Source organism: Myotis daubentonii, chromosome 1, assembly GCF_963259705.1.
Source record: "Myotis daubentonii chromosome 1, mMyoDau2.1, whole genome shotgun sequence".
Classification (NCBI taxonomy): domain Eukaryota; kingdom Metazoa; phylum Chordata; class Mammalia; order Chiroptera; family Vespertilionidae; genus Myotis; species Myotis daubentonii.
This window is the reverse complement of record NC_081840.1, coordinates 52,679,047-52,698,403: the sequence shown is the minus strand read 5'-3', so window position 1 is coordinate 52,698,403 and position 19,357 is coordinate 52,679,047. Positions and strand designations below refer to the sequence as shown.

The following is a 19,357-nucleotide window of genomic DNA, read 5'->3' as shown; positions in this document are numbered from 1 at the left end:
ACACAACTATGCCTGGCCATGAGAGCGTGGTGCCCAGAGCTCCGTTCTCCTTCTGGGGCTTAAGAATATTGTAAAGTGGGTATGCATTGCCCAGGATCCAGAGAAAGGGCATTTGCAAAATCTCTGGCATGAATGGGCATCCCCCTCCGAGGTAGTCACCAGGCAAAGGGCTGACTTCAGAGGGAGGGAAGAGAGACCCCTGGCACGTTTGGGGCAGGCTGGCATGGAGCTGCCTAGCTCCGTGGTGCTCCCTTAAGTCCTCACAGTATTTTTTTTAAGTTCTTAGTTTATTAATCCTCTCATGAAAAACTTGCACACTCACCATGGATAAAAGCACTGAAGATCTTCACTCCTTTTTGCAACACCAACATCGGCCTTTGCAGTCCGTCTGCCTTTCTTCATCCTGCTCTTGCGTTCCTTTGGTGGTTTTCTTGAGGCCTTCTCAGACACGCCATGTCCTGCAGGCCCACGTTTAAGTTCATTTTTTCGTGCGTAAGCCAAGGAATCATAAATCATGCCAAAGCCAGTGGTCTTGCCACCGCCAAAATGGGTTCTGAATCCAAACACAAAGATGACATCTGCTGCGATCGCGTACATTTTGGCTAGTTTCCCCCGAATTTCTGCCGTGGGTACTGTTGCCATCCCAAGGTGAAGGACGTCAAAGACCATTTGCTTCCGCTGGAGTAGTCTGTGGGTCATGGGCTTCTTGGTCCAGGGAGTTACACTGGCGCCCATGATGGTGGCCATACTTCAAGCAGCCAGGGAGGAAAGGACTCTTTTCTGGTTCCCCAGAATAAATCCCGCACGTAAGCCCCACATTTCCCAAACGGTTTGGTCTGGGCCTGGAGACCCCCAAGCCCAAGGCCTTTGACACAACCTGTCGGAGATTCCGTTCTTTTCTGCTTTCCACCCTGTCCCTCTTGCCTCCAGGTTACAAGCAAACAGCAGGGGCTTGAAAAGGAGCCAGAGAGCAGGAAGGGGGGCCTTTTGGTTAATACTGCGAAACACTGTCCCTATGGTGATGGGAAGAGAGTGGATTTTCTCCAATAGGATACACTCACCCTTGGAAAGCTGATCTGCAGAACAGTGGTCCCTTTCCAGGCTCAGGATAGTCTCCTTAAAAAAAAATGCAGTAAAAGGACTTGCTATTGAAAAACTTAAGATCTTATGAGAAATATATTATTAGAGCCAGATCACAATCTCGGCGGCACGTTAGAATCGCCTGGGAGAACTTCTAAAATGCCAAGCGCAGGACACCAGGGCCCACCTCTAGCGACTCTGATTTAATTGGCCTGGAGGGGGCCACACGCAGAGCTAGTTTTCAAAGTTTCCTAAGTCTTCAGGGCAGGGCCGGAAGCCCTCAGCACATAAACAGGACCGGCGCACCCATTAGACTCGGCACAGAGCCCGCACCCATGATTCCTTCAGGGGCCCACAAAAATGTGTAATTTATTGTAAAAGCAGAGGGGAAATGCATACTTGGGTGGAAGAGCATGTTTTACTACATATTTACTACATAAACATACATTTATGCTGATGTATTTGTAAATTATAATTTTTAATATATTTGTATGGAGGAAGCAACCACCACACAGAAGCGCCCGGGGCCCACAGAAGTCACCATGCGGTATGAGAGGGACCAGTGTGAGAGGCGTCTCTGGATGTCCCCACTACAATGACTGTTCACTTTAGGAGAGCGCACTGAAGTACATCCGCAATGTCTGCACCTGCATTGGCAGCCACGATGCCCACATTCACTTCCCTTCATCGTGCCTGTTCATGCCAGGTGCTTTGGAGTGGTCTCTACTCATTCTCAACGAGCTGCCTGGAGGTTTTGCTGTGCTGCCTGTGATGGCCTGCGAGGAGTTTTGAGTGTTTGGTCTTCTGGTTAAAGACCCAGCGCCACCTTTGATTCGGAGCTGCCGATCCGGTTCCTGTGGTTTTCAGAGGCAGCGTGGGTTGAAGGCCTCGGACGGAGGAAAGCAGCGTTGGCCCTGAGCGAGAGGCCCTGCCGGTGTGGGGCTCTCTGCCTGGCCATGCGGGCCTCTGACGCTCAGCTCGGCTCCTGCCCGGCCCCTCCTGAGGGCAGAGATTCCTAAGGCTGAGTTACATAAACCTGTGCTTTCTTTCCTAACCCGTATCCATAATTTAAAAGTCATTTTCCCCATGTTGGCACAGACTCTGGGATTCTCATGGTCAGGGCAAGGTCTGTGGACAATGATCGCCGTGTCCTTGAATTTCGCCGAGGGCACTGGGGCTGGGAGGGATTGACGTGAGGGGAGGGAACGTGGGAAGACACCCCTGATGCCTTTTGGTTGGCCACCCTGTGCTTCCCCAGCAGAGCTCTGGCTCCCACAGACGCCAGAGCAGTGGAGGCTGCTCCCTACCTATTCATAAAGGATTGGGTCTCGGACAAGTTGTGTGGGTTTTCTGAGCCTCAACTCCCTTATCTGTAAGATGGAGATAAGAGCATCAACCTCCCGGGTTGTTTTGAAAATTAAAGCATTGAATGTGGCTCGGTTGGTTGGAGCTTACACCAAAACGCTGCGGTTTGGTTCCTGGTCAGGGCAAATGCCTAGGTTGTGGGTTCGATCCCCGGGCGAGGTGCTTACGTGTGGCAGCTGATCAATATTTTTCTGTCTCTCTTTCTCTCCCCTCCTCTCTCTCTGAAAACTCAATAAAAACATGTCCTTGGGCGAAAATTGAAAAAAAAACCCTACAAACAAAACATTGAATGTGAGGTTCCTCAAATTGCCCACGAAGTCCACATTCCTGCTGTAATTGCTGGCACCTTGACCCTAGGCCTGAAGGCAGAGGGAATCGCCAGTTTGAAGACCTCAACCTGCTCTTGAGTAGACAAGTTCCCAAGCCCTAAGTGTTAGGAATATAAATTGTATCCATTTCTGCAAGATAAACTAAATTCTCGTTCTCATTATTTCACCGAATAGTCCCAGCGTGCTACTTTTGCTTTAGACATATCCAAGAAAAATGTGTTCTGGAAGGAGCAACCCCTCGTCAGAAGACTCTGGCAGTCCTGCATGAACAAAAATGCAGCATTTAAAACATGGGATCTGGGTGTCAGGTCTCATCCATGACCCCGTTGTTCTGAATACAGTCTGAGAATGTGGCCCTCAAGATGGCTTAGACCATCTATGAGCAAATAATTCAACCCCCAAATGGTTAATTAATTTGCTACAGAGAAAATGTAGCCCCAGAGTCAAAATTTAAAATTTTTTTTAAAAGGTTTTGTTTTTAATCTTGGAATTTGAGCTATCCTGACTTTGGCCAAAGATGATAGAAAAGGCTTTTATATCCTGGAGTTGTTTCAACATAACGAGGGACGCTTTGGGGATAATATTGAACAAATGCATCTTTGTTGAATTCGTATCCGTTGGTGGTTTGGGGATGACTGAGGAGACAGGGATTGTAAACTTGTGCTGTTTCTAGAAAATTCCTCCCTTGGCCGTTTGGCTGAGCATTGCCATTTCTCCTCTTGTTTTTCAGCCTCCAGACAGACAGGCCAAGCTTCCAGGAAGTCCAGCCTTACTTGCATCCAACTGGCCCACAGAAAGTACATAAAAGCCTTTGACTCTGCTGGGTCCCTCCAAAGCTGCCCTTCACTCCTCCGGTTTTTAACCTAGTGTGCAGTTGGTACACCTGTGGGGAAGTCTGTGGGCCCTCGTGCCTCACAGCAAATCCTGGGAGGGCAGTATGGAGTCAGTCTCAAGTTTTGATTGCTTTTTTCCCCACTGAGAAACTTCACTCCTCTTTCAACATTTCCAACGACACGATAGGGTTGCCCTACCTATAAAGCAAAGAGAACATAAAGGAAGAGGCCCTGGCTGGGTAGCTCAGTTGGTTAGAGCATCCTCCCGATACACCAAGGAGGCAGGTTCAATCCCTAGTCAAGGCACACGCAAGAATCAACCCGTGGATGCATGAATAAGTGGAACAACAAATGGATGTGTTCCCCCCCCCCCTCTCAAATCAACAAATAGAAATTTTAAAAAAATGATAAAGTGGTAGTGTCTCTAATTTCCTGTCTCCCACAGAATAAGAATGTTAATGGTACACTTGGCTTCATTACCTTCCTCCACACTAGTCACAAACACATTTGTTTTTCCAAAGGCTACTGAGGACCTTTACATAGTAATTAGGCTCCACCTCTTCCCTGTGAGGTGCATGATTATCACTTCCCTTTCCAGACTCCGGGATCCAGGCCACGGGGAGCTTAGGTTACTAGTCCAAGGTCTTGGGCAAGTCTTTGTTACAACTCAGATAGGTTGAGCCATTCCCTGGCCTGGACACGAGACCGGAGCTCAGAACCTGTTCTCAGTGGCATGTTCTGATGACGCCTGTGTGCACTGATGAGATTGTGTTTGTTCATTCATTCATCAAACATTTACTGGCCTCCGGCTCTGTGCTCGTGGCTAGAGGAGCTGCCAGCTGCCATCTGCTGTGGGAGGCAGGGCCTGGGGGAGCCTTACGCACTGTGAGAGCCCGGGCAATGGACACGTGTAGCTGCCAGGACAGTTCCATGCAAACTCGGCATCGCTTAGGGCTGACAGCTTCCCAGCTTGAGGGAGCACTGCAGTATGGAAGCCGGGGTGGGGAGTGTAACGCCGGGGCCTCCATGCTGGAGCCTTGGGGAACTCCTCCGGCCCCGTCCTGTAGGTTGTCAGTCCTGGGGAGCGTCCGGCAGCTTCTCCAGAGGCCCCTTTGCACACAGCGGCAATCTCAGTGACACACCCTAATCATGGCTTCCGTCTTCCCTGTCTCAGGCTTCCTGTTCCCTCTCCTGCGTCCAGGGGTTCCCCAGCTACATGCGCCACCTGCCCGAGTTCCCTCTCGGGCTTACCGCCAGGGCGACCCCAGCTAAGGCAGCCTCTTCCAAAGGCTCCAACCAACAGACCTCTTTCCAGGGGCCCTTCCCAACCCCATACTTCTCCCCAAGCCCACTTCTCCACTTCAACCAGGTGAAGCACGGTGCTGTTTTTGGCTTTGTTCACTGCCTCCCGGTTCCTGTCTTGTGTGTCTGACTACACCTTCCCCGAATGCCCTTCTGCTCCAGCAGTTACCGGTGGTCACGGCAGCCTCACAGTGTGGGCCACAGGAAGTGTCCACGGCGCAGCTTCCCCCTGTGGCCCCTGCCGTGTTCTGCACCCTGCGATGGCTTGTATGTCACGGACGCCATAGCATTTCTCTGAGTATTTCTGCATCACGTATTCCACGCACACAAAATCTAGTGGAGAAAAGAGGTGATTTTTTTTATCTACTCTTCCTCCTGAAAATTTCTCTTCTGGCAAGTTGTTGTAATTGACAAAAAATAATAATAAATAAAAAAATCTTCCTACAGGCTCAGTAACAGCAGCCAAGGGAGGAAACTGATATTGAATAAAAATAAAAAAGAAATGTGTTTCAAAATTTTAGAAGCTCTGCCTGGGGGGGGGGGGGGGGGGGTTACTTTAGGCCCAGGCTGAAGCAGCTTGAGCTTGAGCATGCATTTTGACACTAACTGCAGCAAAAGCAGTTTCTCTGATAAACTAATCTCCCCTCTGCTCTCTTCTTGCCCCCAAAGACTCTCCTTATTTATTTTTTAATATGTTTTTATTGATTTTAGAGAGAGAGAAAGAGAGAGGAATAAATAGAGAGAAACATCCATCAGCTGTTTCCTGCACACCCCACACTAGGAACAAGCCCGCAACCTGGCCATGCGCCCTGCCTGGGAATCAAACCGTGACCTCCATCCAGGTTCATAGGTCGATGCTCAACCACTGAGCCACGTCAGCCAGGCCCAAGTGAATACTTTCTATGCTCCTTGTGTAAGGGTCTGAGGGAGAAGCAGATTAGTGATGTCGGGCCTTCCTGCTGCCTCCCACAGGCCTTTCTCCTCTCTCAGCTGGTGCCCTCCGCTTCCTCAGCCCAAAGTGAGGACACTTCCCTCTGCTCTGCTCTTCTGGCACCTGGTCCAGCCCTCATGCTCCTTGGCCTAGGCTTGGATGCTGCCCACATCTGGCCCTCCACGGCCCAATCCCCCTCCACTCCCCCCTGCATACCCACTGACAATGCCATCATTACCTCACCCCCTTCAGCAGCTCTCCTTTATTTCTTAAATATGTTTCAAACAAACCATCCCAAGCCATCAGCCTGGAAACCTCAGCTGTGTCTTTACCTTCTCCAGTCCCTCACTGCACACATTTGGTCCTCAAGTCCTAGGGGAACTTTTTGGAACTTTCTTACTTCCCTGTCCCTCTGTGCTGCAATCCCCCCTCATCAGTTTGCGGGTTCCTGGGCCGTAGGTTTCTGCCGTCCCGGTCTCCAGGGCCCTTACGTGCCCTCTGTAAGGTGCAGGTGCCGTTCCGGCCGCTTTGAGGTGTCCAAGTATTACTGTTTGGTTCGTTTGAGCACCCTCACTTTGGTATTAGATGCCTTTTCCACCATCTGGCCCCATCTCCTTTTCTAGTATGCACCCATGACCCCCTCCAGGCAGCCTCCATTCAGGAAAGACCATCCTCTGAACACTGTCTCTGTTAGGGTCGCCTAAGGAGGAACACACAAGGCCAAAAGTGGTAAAGGCTTATACATTTATTAGGTTATCTGCATATCAGGTGGGTTGAGCCCCCAAATGGCACCAGTTCCCAGGGATGGGGAGTCCGAGGTTTTAAAGGACTCGAAGTGGGCTTTTTCAGCAGGGAACTCTCTGGGCGGGTCCAGATCCTAGGAAGGTCCAGAGGGGAAATGGTCTTAGCAAGTGGAATGTGGTCTAAGCGAAAGGGAATGTCGGTTGTGAAGTGGCCTAAAGGTCAGTTCCCAGGGGAAGGGGGGTTATTGATTCAATTATTATTATTATTTAAATATATTTTTATTGATTTCAGAGAGGAAGGGAGAAGGAGAGCGAGAGATAGAAACATCAATGATGAGAGAGAATCATTACTTGGCTGCCTCCTGCACACCCCCTACTGGGGACCGAGTTGCAACCCTTGACTGGAATAGAACCCAGGACCTTTCAGTCTGCAAGCCAACACTATATGCACTGAGCCAAACTGGCTAGGGCTCGATTCAATTATTTGAAAAAAGACCTAATAGTCACCTTAAATGTCCCCCTGAACACACCAGCACCTACATCCACTATTTCTAGAATAGTTTGTCCGCTTCCTCTAAAAAGACTCCTTTGACCATTACTGCCTCCCTTGGATTCTTAAGTAATATCACCCCCCTCCCCCCATCACTATTCCTTTAAAAAATTTGATTTTTTTGTTTATTATTGAGGTATAATTGACATATAACAGTTTCAGATGTACAACATAATGATACAATATTTGTATATATTGTAAAATGATCCCCATAGTTAGCATCCATTACAAAGATCTTTTGTTTCTTGTGATGAGAACTTTTCAGTTCTCTCTTAACAACTCTCAAATATGCAATAAAACATTATTAACTGTGGTCACCATGCTGTACATCACATACTCATGACTTACTTACTTTAAACTGGAAGTTTGTACCTTTTGACCTCCTTCACCCGTTTCTCCTACCCCCATCCTCTGGCAGCCACTAATCTGTTCTCTGTATCGATGAGCTTTTATTGTTTGTTTGTTTTTTAGATTCCACATATACATGAGATCATATGGTATTTGTCTTTCTTGTCTGACTTATTTCACTTACCATAATACTCTCAATGTCTAATCATGTCCCAAATGGCAAGATTTCCTTTCTTTTAATGGCTGAATAATATTCCATTATAGTATTCCATTCTTTTTTTTTTTTTAAACTAACAACAATTGGGTTTATTCGGGAATAACAGAGGAATTGCAATTTGAGAAATGCATGCGGTAGCAAGCTACAGGAGAATCCATTGAGGCTTTGGTGGGGAGAGGGGCTGTATTTATGGGCAAGGAGAACAAAGACGAGGAATTCCAGGCAGAGTCCAAGCATATTCCATTCTTTATCCATTCATCCATTGATGGACACTCAGGTTGCTTCCTTATCTTGGCTATCGTAAGTAATGCTGCAATGAACATGGGGGTGCACATATATTTTTTGAGTTAGTGTTTTGCTTTCTCTGGATAAGTATCAGAAGTGGAATTGCTGGATCATATGAAAGTTCTATTTTCAATGTTTTTAGGAACCTCCATACTGGTTTTCATAGTGATTGCACCAATTTACTAGTACATTCCCACCAAACAGTGCACAAGGCTCCCTTTTCTCTGCAGCCTCCCTAACACTGTTACTTTTCTGGTCTTTGGTAATAGCCATTCTAATGGGCGTGAGGTGATATCTCACTGTGGTTTCCATTTGCACTTCCCTGGTGATTAGTGATGTTTAGCACCCTTTCACGTACTTGTTGGCCACCTGTATGTCTTCTTTGGAAAATATCCACTCCAGTCCTCTGCCCATTTTTAAATTGGAGCATTTGTTTTTTGACATTGAGTTGTATGAGTTCTTTATATAATTTGTATATTAATCCTTTTGCAGATATATGATTTGCAAATATTTTCTCCCTTTCACTATTATGTTTTAAAGTCTTTACATTGTTATTTTAAGTTATTGAATTTTCAAATGTCTATTTCATTCACTCAGTGGGCAAACATTTACTTATTAAGTACAGGTTATGTGACATTTCCATATGTTATATGCTGGGGTCCAACTCCAGCAAGTTCAGGGGTCCCCAAAGGTGTAGACGGAGTCGGCGAAGAAGGAACGACACAGAGGCAGCGTTCAGTTGATCAGCAGCCTAGCCAGGATCTCTAGCCAAGTTCTGGTCAGGATCTCCAGCGAAGTTCTGGTTAGGCTCTCCAGCCAGGTTCTGTGTCCATGTTCTCTTGCTAGGTTCTCCAGCCAGGTTCCCCAGGTTCCCCAGCCAGGTTTGGTCACCAGATTCTGTAGCCAGGTTCTTCAGCCAGGTTCTGGCTAGGTTCTCCAACCAAGTTCTGTAGCCAGGTCCTGTTCAGGATCTTTTGCCAGGTTCAGTCACCAGGTTCTAGTCAGGTTCTCTTGCCATGTTCTATCCAGGTTCTGTAGCCAGGTTCTGTCTCTAGGTTTTTTGTCAGGTTCTCTCGCTAGGTTCTGTGTCTAGGTTCTGTGGCCAGTTTCTGTCCAGGATCTTTTGCCATGTTCTCTCCAGCGAAGTTCTTCTGTCTCTAGGTTCTGTGTAGGTTCTGTGTCTAGGTTCTGTGTGTAGGTTCTGTGTCTAGGTTCTGTGTGTAGGTTCTGTGTCTAGGTTCTGTCTAGGTTCTGTGTCCTGTTGTCTTGTTACATCTGTATTTATACCAGTTGATTCCAATCCTATCAATCTCTATTCCAAAGGTTAGGGCGTTTCTTATCTCCATTCCAGGGAGTAAAGATTATGTATCTTAAGCATGATTGTTCGTAGTTAAAGTGATTAACTACCCGCCTGGCACTTAGTTAAGGGGTTTTATTCCCCCCCTAGCTTCAGGGGGAAATCCCTACCTGGGGAAACAACCTTTCTCGGAGAGGTGATCTTGGTTAAAACACATAGCGCCAAGAAGGTGAGCAAACATATTAAGAACAGTATGCCATATATGCCAGGTCCCTTGAAACAGCAAGGATGGACCGGCTCCTGGCAGTTATATATTTTTCAGGCAATCTTCACAACATGGTGGGATAGGTATCCTGATCTCCATTTCACACATGAAAAGAAAACGTTTTTTTCTTGCACAAGCTCTGACAGCGGGTCAGCGGTATCCTGCTGTTTCCATTGGAATGGGCCTAACCCAGATACCAGGAATCTGGCTTCTACTCCCAGCTCCCACTGCCATCAGCGATGTGGCCTTGGGCCCCTCACTCCCTGCCTTCCTAACAGGCACAGGCATTGATTACCATTAGACTGTAGGTGGCGACTGGAACTCTGTACCTCTCCACCAGTGTAGACATAATAGGTGCTCAATAAGTATTTGTAGATTTGATTGCGGTAGAGGAAAAGCTATACCTTAAGTTTCTCACTAGTTGGGGAGAAAAAGTCTGCACGGAAGGGTAAGGCAAAAACTGGGCTCAGAGGCTGTGGGGGTGGGACAAGGGGGTGGGGTGCGCCATAGGGAAAGCTTCCCGGAGAAGGGGAATTTGGCAAGGCGGGCTTGGAGGAGAAAAACACCCGCGGATGGCGGGGAGGGGTCGGTGGAGGACATTCCGATCTGGGAAAGGGCGAGGACAAAGGGGTGCTGGAGAGGAGTGTGAGGCCTGAGTGTGGGGGGGAGAAGTGCTGGCGAGGGGCGGAGGGAGGCGCGCGGGCCAGCCCGGGAGGGTGCTGGAGGGTGCCCGAGGGGCGCGGGGCGGGGGCGGGGCGCGGGGAGCGGCGGCCAGCGGAGGGCCGGGCGGGCGGCAGGAGGGCGTGGGGCGGACTGCCCGGGAAGGGGCGTCGGGCGCCTCCCTACCCTCTTCGGGCGGCGAGGCCGGCGGCCGCTGGGGCGGGTCTGGCCCCGCCCGGCCCCCTGCCCCTCCTCCCCGGGGCGGGCGGCGGGGGCGTGGCCGGCGGCCAGGGCCTCCCGGCGGCGCGGCGGCCCCTGCACTCGGCCGGGCTGTGCTGGCTGCGGCAGGAGCGGGACCCGGTGGCTGCGGCGGTAGGTGAGCCAACGCGGGAGCCGGGGTGGGGGTGGGAGGGTTGGGGGGCTGCGCCCACTGGGACCCGAGGGGCGAGGTGTCTCCGAGGGCCACGCGCCTGGGGAGGCTCGGGCTGTGCCAGGTGCGCCGCGCTCAGCCCGCGTCTCCCGGAGCAGCGCAGCGCCCGCCGCAGGCGCGGGTCCCGGCTGGGAGGTGCGCTCCTGGCGCCCGCAGCGCCCCGCCGGGAGGCGTGCGGAACACGTGGCGGGGGTTCGGGCGGCACCGCGGCGGGGCTGGGGGTAGGAGGAGGCTCTCCGCGCCTCCCTCCAGTGCGGAGGGATTGGCAGCCTTCGCACCCCTACCTGTACCCGCGGGCCCGAGTGACAGCTAGGAGGAAGCCGCGGTTCCGCCGGGAGCCACACGGAGCGCCCAGCCCCTGTCCTGCCCTGTTTCATTTCATGTCCCGGGTGCCCGTCCAGACCGTCCCTGGAAAAGCAAGGGCTGGTGGCCGCCCCTCTCCCTGGCCTGCCCGGCCCCGGCAGGTAGACCCCGAGCGCCCGCCTCACTTGCAGCAATAGCCTAGCTTTCCCAGGGACTTTTCCAAGTTGCATCACTGTTTGGCCTGTAGACAGGTGCTTGGCTGTCACATTGGAGTTAGTTACACGGAATTTTAGAAACCTTTGTACAGATGTGTGTACCTCCTCCCCCCAAGGAAGCATCGCCTTTCCGACTCGGCTCAGACACGTTGGGGATTCTTTGGGGGCCTCGGTTCTCAGACTTGGCTGCGCATCTAGTGAGTTCTTACAGATACTGGTGTCTAGGTCCCATCTCTAGAACCCGGACTCAGGTGGGCTGGGGCGCAGCCCGGGCAATGGCATTCACAAAGCCAGGTGGTTGTAAGGCGCCGCCACCTTTGAGCAGCTCTGCCCCGGGGCTTGCTCCCACAGTCACTTCCTGAACTGCTAGAGGTCAGTCCCCAAGCAGGACTCATCGCGGGCACTTCTCTCACTTTCCCTCCCTTCATACTTGGTCCCTGAAAACCACCCTGATGGGGCATCTTGGCTCTGTCATGCACTGGACAGCCTGCTGGCTGGGGCCTCCCAACCTGAGACCACAGAGGGTGCTGGTCCCTGGAGTTCCCTTTGTTTCTACTCTCTGTTTACAGTAAACGTAGGCGCCTGGGCATTGTCTGCCCAGGTGGCGCGAGTGTGGGGATTGAAGCCATGAAGTCCTTGGGAGGGTCAAGGTGATCACACGGGGTTGTCTTATTCGGAGAAAACCAAGTAAGAGTTGACATGTCCTATTTGGAAAGGATTTCAGATTAAACGGAGGAAATGTACTTCAGGAATCCAGCTTTTGGAGACCCTCTGCCACCGATAATGATTTTGCATAAATGTGGAGGGTTTTCCTTCAAGAAAGCAAGCTCACAAGATCCGTAAGGCGGATATTGTGTCAAGGTGGGCGCATTTGTGGCTAAGCTTTATTCCCAATGGTTGATCACACCCAGCAGATATAACACAGTGTATGTTTCTTTTTGATAGACTAACTCCATGGTCGGCAAACTAAGCCTTAGGAGTACCCTAATTAAGTTAATAACAGTGTACCTACCTATATAGTTTAAGTTTAAAAATTTTGGCTCTCAAAAGAATTTCCATCGTTGTACTGTTGATATTTGGCTCTGTTGACTAATGAGTTTGCCGACCACTGGACTAACTTGAGCTTGGGACTTAGTGCCTCACAGTAAGTAGGTGGCACCTCTGAGGTGAGACTTCAGCCACTTTTCAGATGATCTCAAACATGGTAGTGAAATAAGATTAAGAAAAAAATTGAACACACACACGCACACATACACACACACACATATATAATTTGATTATATATTTTATTAAGAAACTGTGTTTTCCGTGTCAGTGCTATTATTGTGACAGTCTCTTGGAGTCTTGGTTAGCTTACTGCTGTACCCAAGTACGATGTTTGTATTAGACTCCCACCTGGGCGTTGCCACTGGCCACCAATCATTGGATTTAACTTTCCTTCGGTGGGGCCTCCATATCGCATTGTTATTAGTACGTGGGATGATGTACTTTCAGAGGAATGCCGTCCAGAGGGGGGAGCATTGTGTTCATTTCTAGCCCCTAGCATGAGGCAAAAGAATATTCACTTTTCTTGAAAAATAAAAATCGTGGAGTTGGCTTTTCTCTTTTCCCAGCTTCGGCTGCCATGCCCTGCTCCTATGGCTGTATCCAGTTGCTGGGAGTGGGGCCACTGTCGAGCCCTCTTAATTGTCTTGGCTTGAGAATGGAGGTTATGTGGAGTGCATGCTCTCACAGGGTGGCCCCTGACCCCAGCCCTCAACCTTTGGGGAACAAGACCATATGGAAAGTGTTTTCCTGTGTCCCCTGCCCCCGCCCCCCCCACCCCCAGGCCAACAAAATGAAACTATGTTATTAGCTTGCTAATTTTGTCTCCATTTTGGGGAAAAATCTTTATTTGAGGTTGCTATTGAACTCTTGGTGTCTGAAAAGTTGCACCCGAACAGCAATAGTCACGCTATGGATATAATAGTACATTTTGGAAAGAAAGGAAGAAAAAGTGTATGTAGCTATGGGCCTAAAAAGATTTATTGGAACATTTCCCTCTCTGGGGTAGCAGCTCTAAACTTCTAAAGTGATTAGACGAATGTAAGTGAAGAAAAATAAAAGTTAGGGCCTCTAGCAGCAGTTCTCAACCTGTGGGTCGCGACCCCTTTGGCGTTCGAACGATCCTTTCACAGGGGTCTCCTAAGACCATCCTGCGTATCAGATATTTACATTACGATTCATAACAGTAGAACATTACAGTTATGAAGTAGCAACGAAAATAATTTTATGGTTGGGTCACAACATGAGGAACTGTATTTAAAGGGCCAGAAGGTTGAGAACCACTTATTTAGAAGAAGGGAAGACAGCATTCAGAAGAGCGAGCTTTGATTCCTGTTAAGACTAGACTGTCCTATTGGCTTCCTTTTTTTCCTTCTAGTAGAGACAGTTAATATGTTGTACAAACGGGTGGTTCAAGAAATTTAATGGCCTCCTTAACTCCCTCTCCCCTCGAAACCCATTTCTTTAAGAGATGCTATTGACCTTTTAAAAAAACACACACAACTGATATTGTGCTTTTCCTTTCTGTCCCTCCTCTGACCCTGGCACTAAAGGGCATTGAAATGGCTGAGAGGTTGGCATCACAGGAGAAAAACAAAGTTCAAGGGCAATTGAAAATTGAGTAATTTTCCCTGAATGACCAAGCGCTTACTTTATTCTGTCATGTGACATTGCTCTTATCAAGAGACAAGTTGTGACATGAAAACCCTGAAAAAGGGGGTGGGGGTGGGGATGGGAATAGCACCAGGGTCGTCTTGCTTTCACTTGGGGTGAGCTCATTGGCGTTTTCAGCCAAACACCCAGATTCCAGCACCCCTCCCCCGTACCTTCCTCCTTAGTGCACTGTTATCTCCCAAACCGCTATTCCTGGGAGAGGGACTGCCTCATTTTAAATCCACACTAAGTTTTTGTTGTTTCATTTCTTTATTCACTCATTTAGCAAGTTCTTACAAAGTCCCCACTCCTACCAGAGCTCTGCATTCCTCCAGGACTTCTTGGGAAACAGGGTAACAGTCCCTGACCTTCCGAGCTTGCAGTTGGGTGGGTTACGGTACTTTGAGAAACTCAGAATAAAGATGAGCACAGAGAACTGTGGGGGTAGCCGGGTACCCCCTGGCTAGCCGCCCCTGGATAGATACCTACTCAGTTCATTGGTGCAAGAAAAACTTCACTTCAGTTTGAGTTAGGATTTATATTAAGTCCCTCCAAGTTTTACATGACTGGTTTCAGATACTTTTCTGACAGAGGAGAGAGAAGGGTGCAGCCACTGATCACTCCAAGAAGTGGGGAGTGAAGAAAGATTCAGGCAGATGGATTTTGCTCAAGGGGTATGCACTTAACCAAGTTGTGCAAGGGTCTCTTCCCGGGGGGTGGGAAACTGGTGGAGAATGTGGCTGGATCTGTTTTTGGCAAACGGTAACTGGCAAAATAAGTTATGAGTTAGCAGGGGCGGACATTCGCTCTCTATCCTACTGTTGTCACTTCAGCTCAGGTTTCCTTGGAAAGACTGAAAACTGGACTTCACACTGTTTTTCCCTTGGGAGGGTGGTTTCCAAATAGCTAAGCCATAGGGCTAATCACCCAGGGTTAGATGAGTTGTTACCCTTTGTTTATTGACTGCCTTCCAAGTGCCAGGCAGTATGCTCAGCGCCTGCCTCCCATTCTCTGAATCCGAGTGCTCCTGAGAGGCAGGTGGCAGTGGCCTCACTTTACAGATGAGGAAACTGAGGCTCAAAGACAAACCGGATCTTGTGGCAGCTCACAGCTCAGAAGTGGCAGGGTTGAGGGATAAGAGAGCTTGGGTCTGTCTGAATGAAAAGCTGAGTTCTTCCACTGCTCCTTATTCCTCTTCAGCAGAGTTGATTGAGAAATTGAATTTTCAGTGCCTCAGGTCTGGGTTCACTTACTGTTTTCCTCTACTTGACGATGTGGGCTTGTCATCCCAAGGGAAATTTTATGAAATCCCACTTTTCATTTATTTATTTATTTACTTACTTATTTGATTGATTGATTTCAGAGAGGAAGGGAGAGGGAGAGAGAGATAGAAACATCAATGATGAGGGAGAATCATTGATTGGCTGCCTCCTGCATGCCCCCTACTGGGGATGGAGCCCATAGCCTGGGCATGTGCCCTTGACTGGAATCGAACCTGGGACCCTTCAGTCTGCAGGTGGATGCTCTATTCACAGAGCCAAACCAGCTAGGGCTGTTTTTTGTTGTTGTTGTTTTGTTTTGTTTTAATTGAGAGTGTAGATTAAGCTGTTCAGAAAGGCTCTGAATGGATCCCAAATCCTAGGTTAGAGAGACATTATCTCCATATTTCTTCAAGCTCTGCAAACCTCTAAGTTTCTGTAGGTAATTGGTTGTTGGGTAAGTGATTAAAAACAAAATTCACTGTTGAACATGGTGGAGCAAATCCACGCTGTGCACATCCAGTTCCTATTTATGGGGTACTTGAGACAAAAACAAAACTGCGCTGCATAGTAATTACCGCAAGCTCTTAAAATTACAGGTGGGAAGGCCTCACAGGCTGAGTGAGCTATAATTAGCCAGGATGAGTTTAAGGCAGGCTCTCCGAGTGCGTGTTCCTTACTACGGTGGGCTCACTCACCTGAGAAGGGTCAGCGCCAGGGAACATTTCCAAGGGACTCTGTGGAGGGTCGTCATGGAGTTGGAGTGTTTGGGATTAGAGCACTGAGTGTTTGTCCTGAGTGGGGACTATGCCAGTGTCTTTGTTCGTAGGGTGGCATATATTCCCAGCCACCCAGTCACAGGGATCCCTGCTGCCTTAGGTAGAGTCCATAATGGTTAGGGCTGTGGATTTTTAGTTGTTTTTTTGTGTTGTTTTGTTTTGTTTTTTTGTCTATGAAGGCCCTTTATTATTAACAATCTTTCACTGTTGCTTATCTCTTTGGTGGAGGATTGAGACCAGATGACCAAGACTTGCTGGTTTTGACTTCAATAATTTTCTTGGCTTTTACATCTGACTTCCCCTGACTCTCTATCCTTGTATTTTATAGCATTTGAAACAGCACTCTTTTCCTTTGAAAATGTGTGGTCCATTCAGGGAAGAGGACCTACTGGGTCCAGGACCCCTCCCGGGGATCCTGTGGCACTGGCGTTAGTCTGGTTTTCCAGGTGGGGGCCCTGGTGAGGTTCCAGCCCAGGCTAAGTGGGAGTTTGGGACTTCCAGCTCAGAGTTTCAGACTCTAAATAGCTGCTGTCTTTTGATTTTATTACAAAGGAAAAAGAAATGACCTGGTTTTGAAGTCACAAAGAGGTTCTAGTATATCTTAGGAGCTATCGTTGAGCTTCATTGTAGCTGAATTAATAGCTTAAAAAATAATATTTGATTCTTCACCATTTTTGCCTGTGCGACTTTTATTCTCCTTATTAAAAACAGTGACTTGCTCAGCATTACACAGCGGCAGCTGAAAAGTTGGTCAGCTTCTCTCCTTGCCCTAATCAAATATCAAAAACCTGGAAAGTTTGCTGAGAGTGGTGATTACAGTGAAAGCTTTAGGAGTTGGGGAGGAACTGATAGAGAAAGAATGAAGGGAGAGATAACAGGGAGAATAGTTTGCAAAGGGACTGCAGGGTGGAGTTTACCAAACTTAAGATTTCTTTGACTTGTGAGTTTCAGGTTTGGGGCTTGAGTACCTTTGTTCCAGTTGCAGCCAGTTCAGCTCAGCTCTGTCTGCACTGCCCTGGGCCATCTGCAAGGTTTTTTATTTTTATTTTTTTGGTGGAGGGTAGGGGGATGGGTGAGTGGGTGGATGGTAGGGTGAGGTGTAGGGTGGGCGAGAGGAAATAGAGTGCGTGGGATGGGATTACTGCTTACCTGGGTCTTCATGTCCATTCTGCTCAGGGCATGACCACCTGGCACTACAGGTCTGGGCACCTGCAATGAGTCCAGCTTTCTGGGTGTGAGGCAGCTGGGTGGCGTACAAAAAAATGAGAGAGAGAGAGAGAGAGAGAGGGAGAGAGAGAGAGAAATCCTCGAGGGCACTTCCTCCAGCCCTGCTGAGAGATTTAACCTAGCGACTCTGTGGGATAAGTACCATGATGAACCCATGTTACAGGCGAGGGGAAAAGGCCATGAGGACACTGGGTAGCTTGTCAGAGTTGTGCAGCTACTGAGTGGTAGGATCCCAGGGTTCAAACTTGTCTGGCCCCAAGCTGCGCTGTTAACGACTTAGCTGGCTCTCTGCACCGGAGCTCTGGTGCTGGGCTGGCTCTTCATTCATTCTCTCAGTTCACCCACTCATTCATTTCTTCCCCAGGTTATTATTGACTGCTTGTCAGTGCCTGTATCTCGGCAGTTAGAACCCCATCGGTGCCCTTTGGTGCAGGTCTGGACTCCCCCACATCTGCAAACCTAGCAGAGGACGAGCTCTCCACTGCCCTTGTTTCCCTGGGTCTAGCAGAAAGGAGGTGCTCAGCAAAGCTGAAGGATGGAAGCCCGCTGGCCTTTTGAAACTGGACATGCTTGTATTTCGTCTAGCTGTCTTTCTCTGGCTGCCACAGAGATTTCTAAACAGCAAAACGACCAGTGCTAAGAAGGCCGACCGTGGGGGGAATGTTTCACAAAAACAATCAGATAATTCTTGATAAAGTATGTTTTCAAAAGTGCATTTCAAGTTCTCATGGCCAGTGTGTGTTTGTGTTTAATGCGTTTATTATGTGAAGGGCTCGCCGACCCCCAGCCTGCAGATTATTGTGAGGAAAGGAGTCCTTTCAGACTTCCAGGCATTGTGGGGCCTGCTTTTGCCAGCAGAGCCAGCAGGGCATGCTTTCTTTGGAGTTAAGGACCACACGTCATTGGAGGGTTCCAGCACCCGCCCTCCATTTCCTAGGGCCAGGTGCCGTGTAACGTTGAAATACACCACCTGGTAGAAACCAGTAGTTCTCTCTCGTGTTCTCATTCTTTCTTCCCGCCATCTCACCTACTCGGATTAGAAGCCATGTTTGTCCAGCACTAGCGTGGGGCAGGTTCCTCTTCCTTTTCGGGTTTGTTTCCTCATCTGTAAAGTGGGGATGTAGTGCTTATTATAGAGTATTGGGCCACACCTCTGGCAGAGTCTAGTGGCTCTCACTGGGGGACACATTCTTGGTTGTCATGCCTGAGGGTGGTGGCTACTGGCATCTCGTTGGTGGAGGCCAGGAAAGCTGCTTACAGTGTGCAAGGCAGCCCCACAGCAAACAGTCTAGCCCTAGTGCCAACAGTGCCAAGACCGAGGGCCCGGCTGTGGGACCTGGAACAGTGCTGGCTGTTTTTAACATCTTTCATCTAATGGAGCTGTTGGCCAGTGACAAAGGGCCCTCCTTTCTTAAGTAGAATGTGTGTGTGTGTGTGTGTGTGTGTGTGTGTGTGTGTGTGTAAGGAATTTAACTTTTTATTGGTGCTTCTGGATTACCCCACAGGTGTCCCTGCCGCTGGGAAGAGCTACTTTCCTCTCCTAGGAAAGCTCCTTAACTTCATTTGTAATTGCTTGCATCTATTTACATATAACTAACACATGCAATTTACATATAAATAACTTATATGCTAAACAAATCCCTTAACATCTCATGGTATTTAAACCTGACTCCTCAGGCAGAAGGCGGAGTGGGGCTCTGGAGAAGAAGCCTGAGGCCGGTTACATACTGTGAAGCTTGCTTCTCTCCTGGGTAAAAGGACAAGTAATCACATCACCCTCCTATCTTATGTTGTTCCCAGGACTAAATTCAGCAAAGCTGCCCACGGGAAATTAACTCTGTGTGCACGAGGATAGCTCTACGGGTGTGAAGGGATACTGTGCTTCCTAAGGTGTGTCTTTTGAATGTGTGTTTTAGAGAAGCCTGTTTATAAGTGGCCACATACTGAATGCCACTAAAGAAGGATCAGTGTTCAGCAGACAAAGGGTATCCTCTTGTGGGCAGAGTAGTCAACTGGCCCAGAGGACATTCCCGCTGCTTCGGAGGAGGGAGGAGGAGCGTGGGTGTAGCCACTGGCCACCTTACCTCCGTGTATCCTCTGGCTTTTCCTTTGTGTGTGACCCCGGGCAAGCTCCTTGACCTCTTCACACTTTGGCTTTCTCACCTGTAGAATGAGGCCAATGGTGACAGTACTGCCTCCCTGAGGTCAGGTGTGGGGGAAGTGATGTGTCCTTGGGAAGCTC

The 19,357-nt window shown here is 49.0% G+C and overlaps 2 protein-coding genes across 4 annotated transcripts in view; one reads left to right on the top strand and one right to left on the bottom strand.

The window, feature by feature from the left end:
* Window positions 1-318: 318 nt before the first annotated feature.
* Window positions 319-747, bottom strand: LOC132211905 (small ribosomal subunit protein eS24-like). Its single transcript, XM_059657074.1, has one exon. The coding sequence runs from the start codon at window positions 745-747 to the stop codon at window positions 319-321; it is 429 nt and encodes a 142-aa protein (XP_059513057.1).
* Window positions 748-10,427: 9,680 nt separating this feature from the next.
* Window positions 10,428-19,357, top strand: part of CGNL1 (cingulin like 1) — a 154,896-nt gene continuing 145,966 nt past the window's right edge. For 2 of the 3 annotated variants that reach the window (XM_059700043.1, XM_059700016.1), the window contains exon 1: window positions 10,445-10,581. The gene's annotated coding sequence lies outside the window, so the exon portion shown is untranslated. Of the gene's footprint in view, window positions 10,582-19,357 lie in introns of all 3 variants that reach the window. The other variant, XM_059700025.1, reaches the window with a different exon arrangement.

What these genes read in the sequence shown, in the direction of transcription:
- LOC132211905 (XM_059657074.1), bottom strand. Translation starts at nt 747, where the DNA reads ATGGCCACCATCATGGGCGCCAGTGTAACTCCCTGGACCAAGAAGCCC.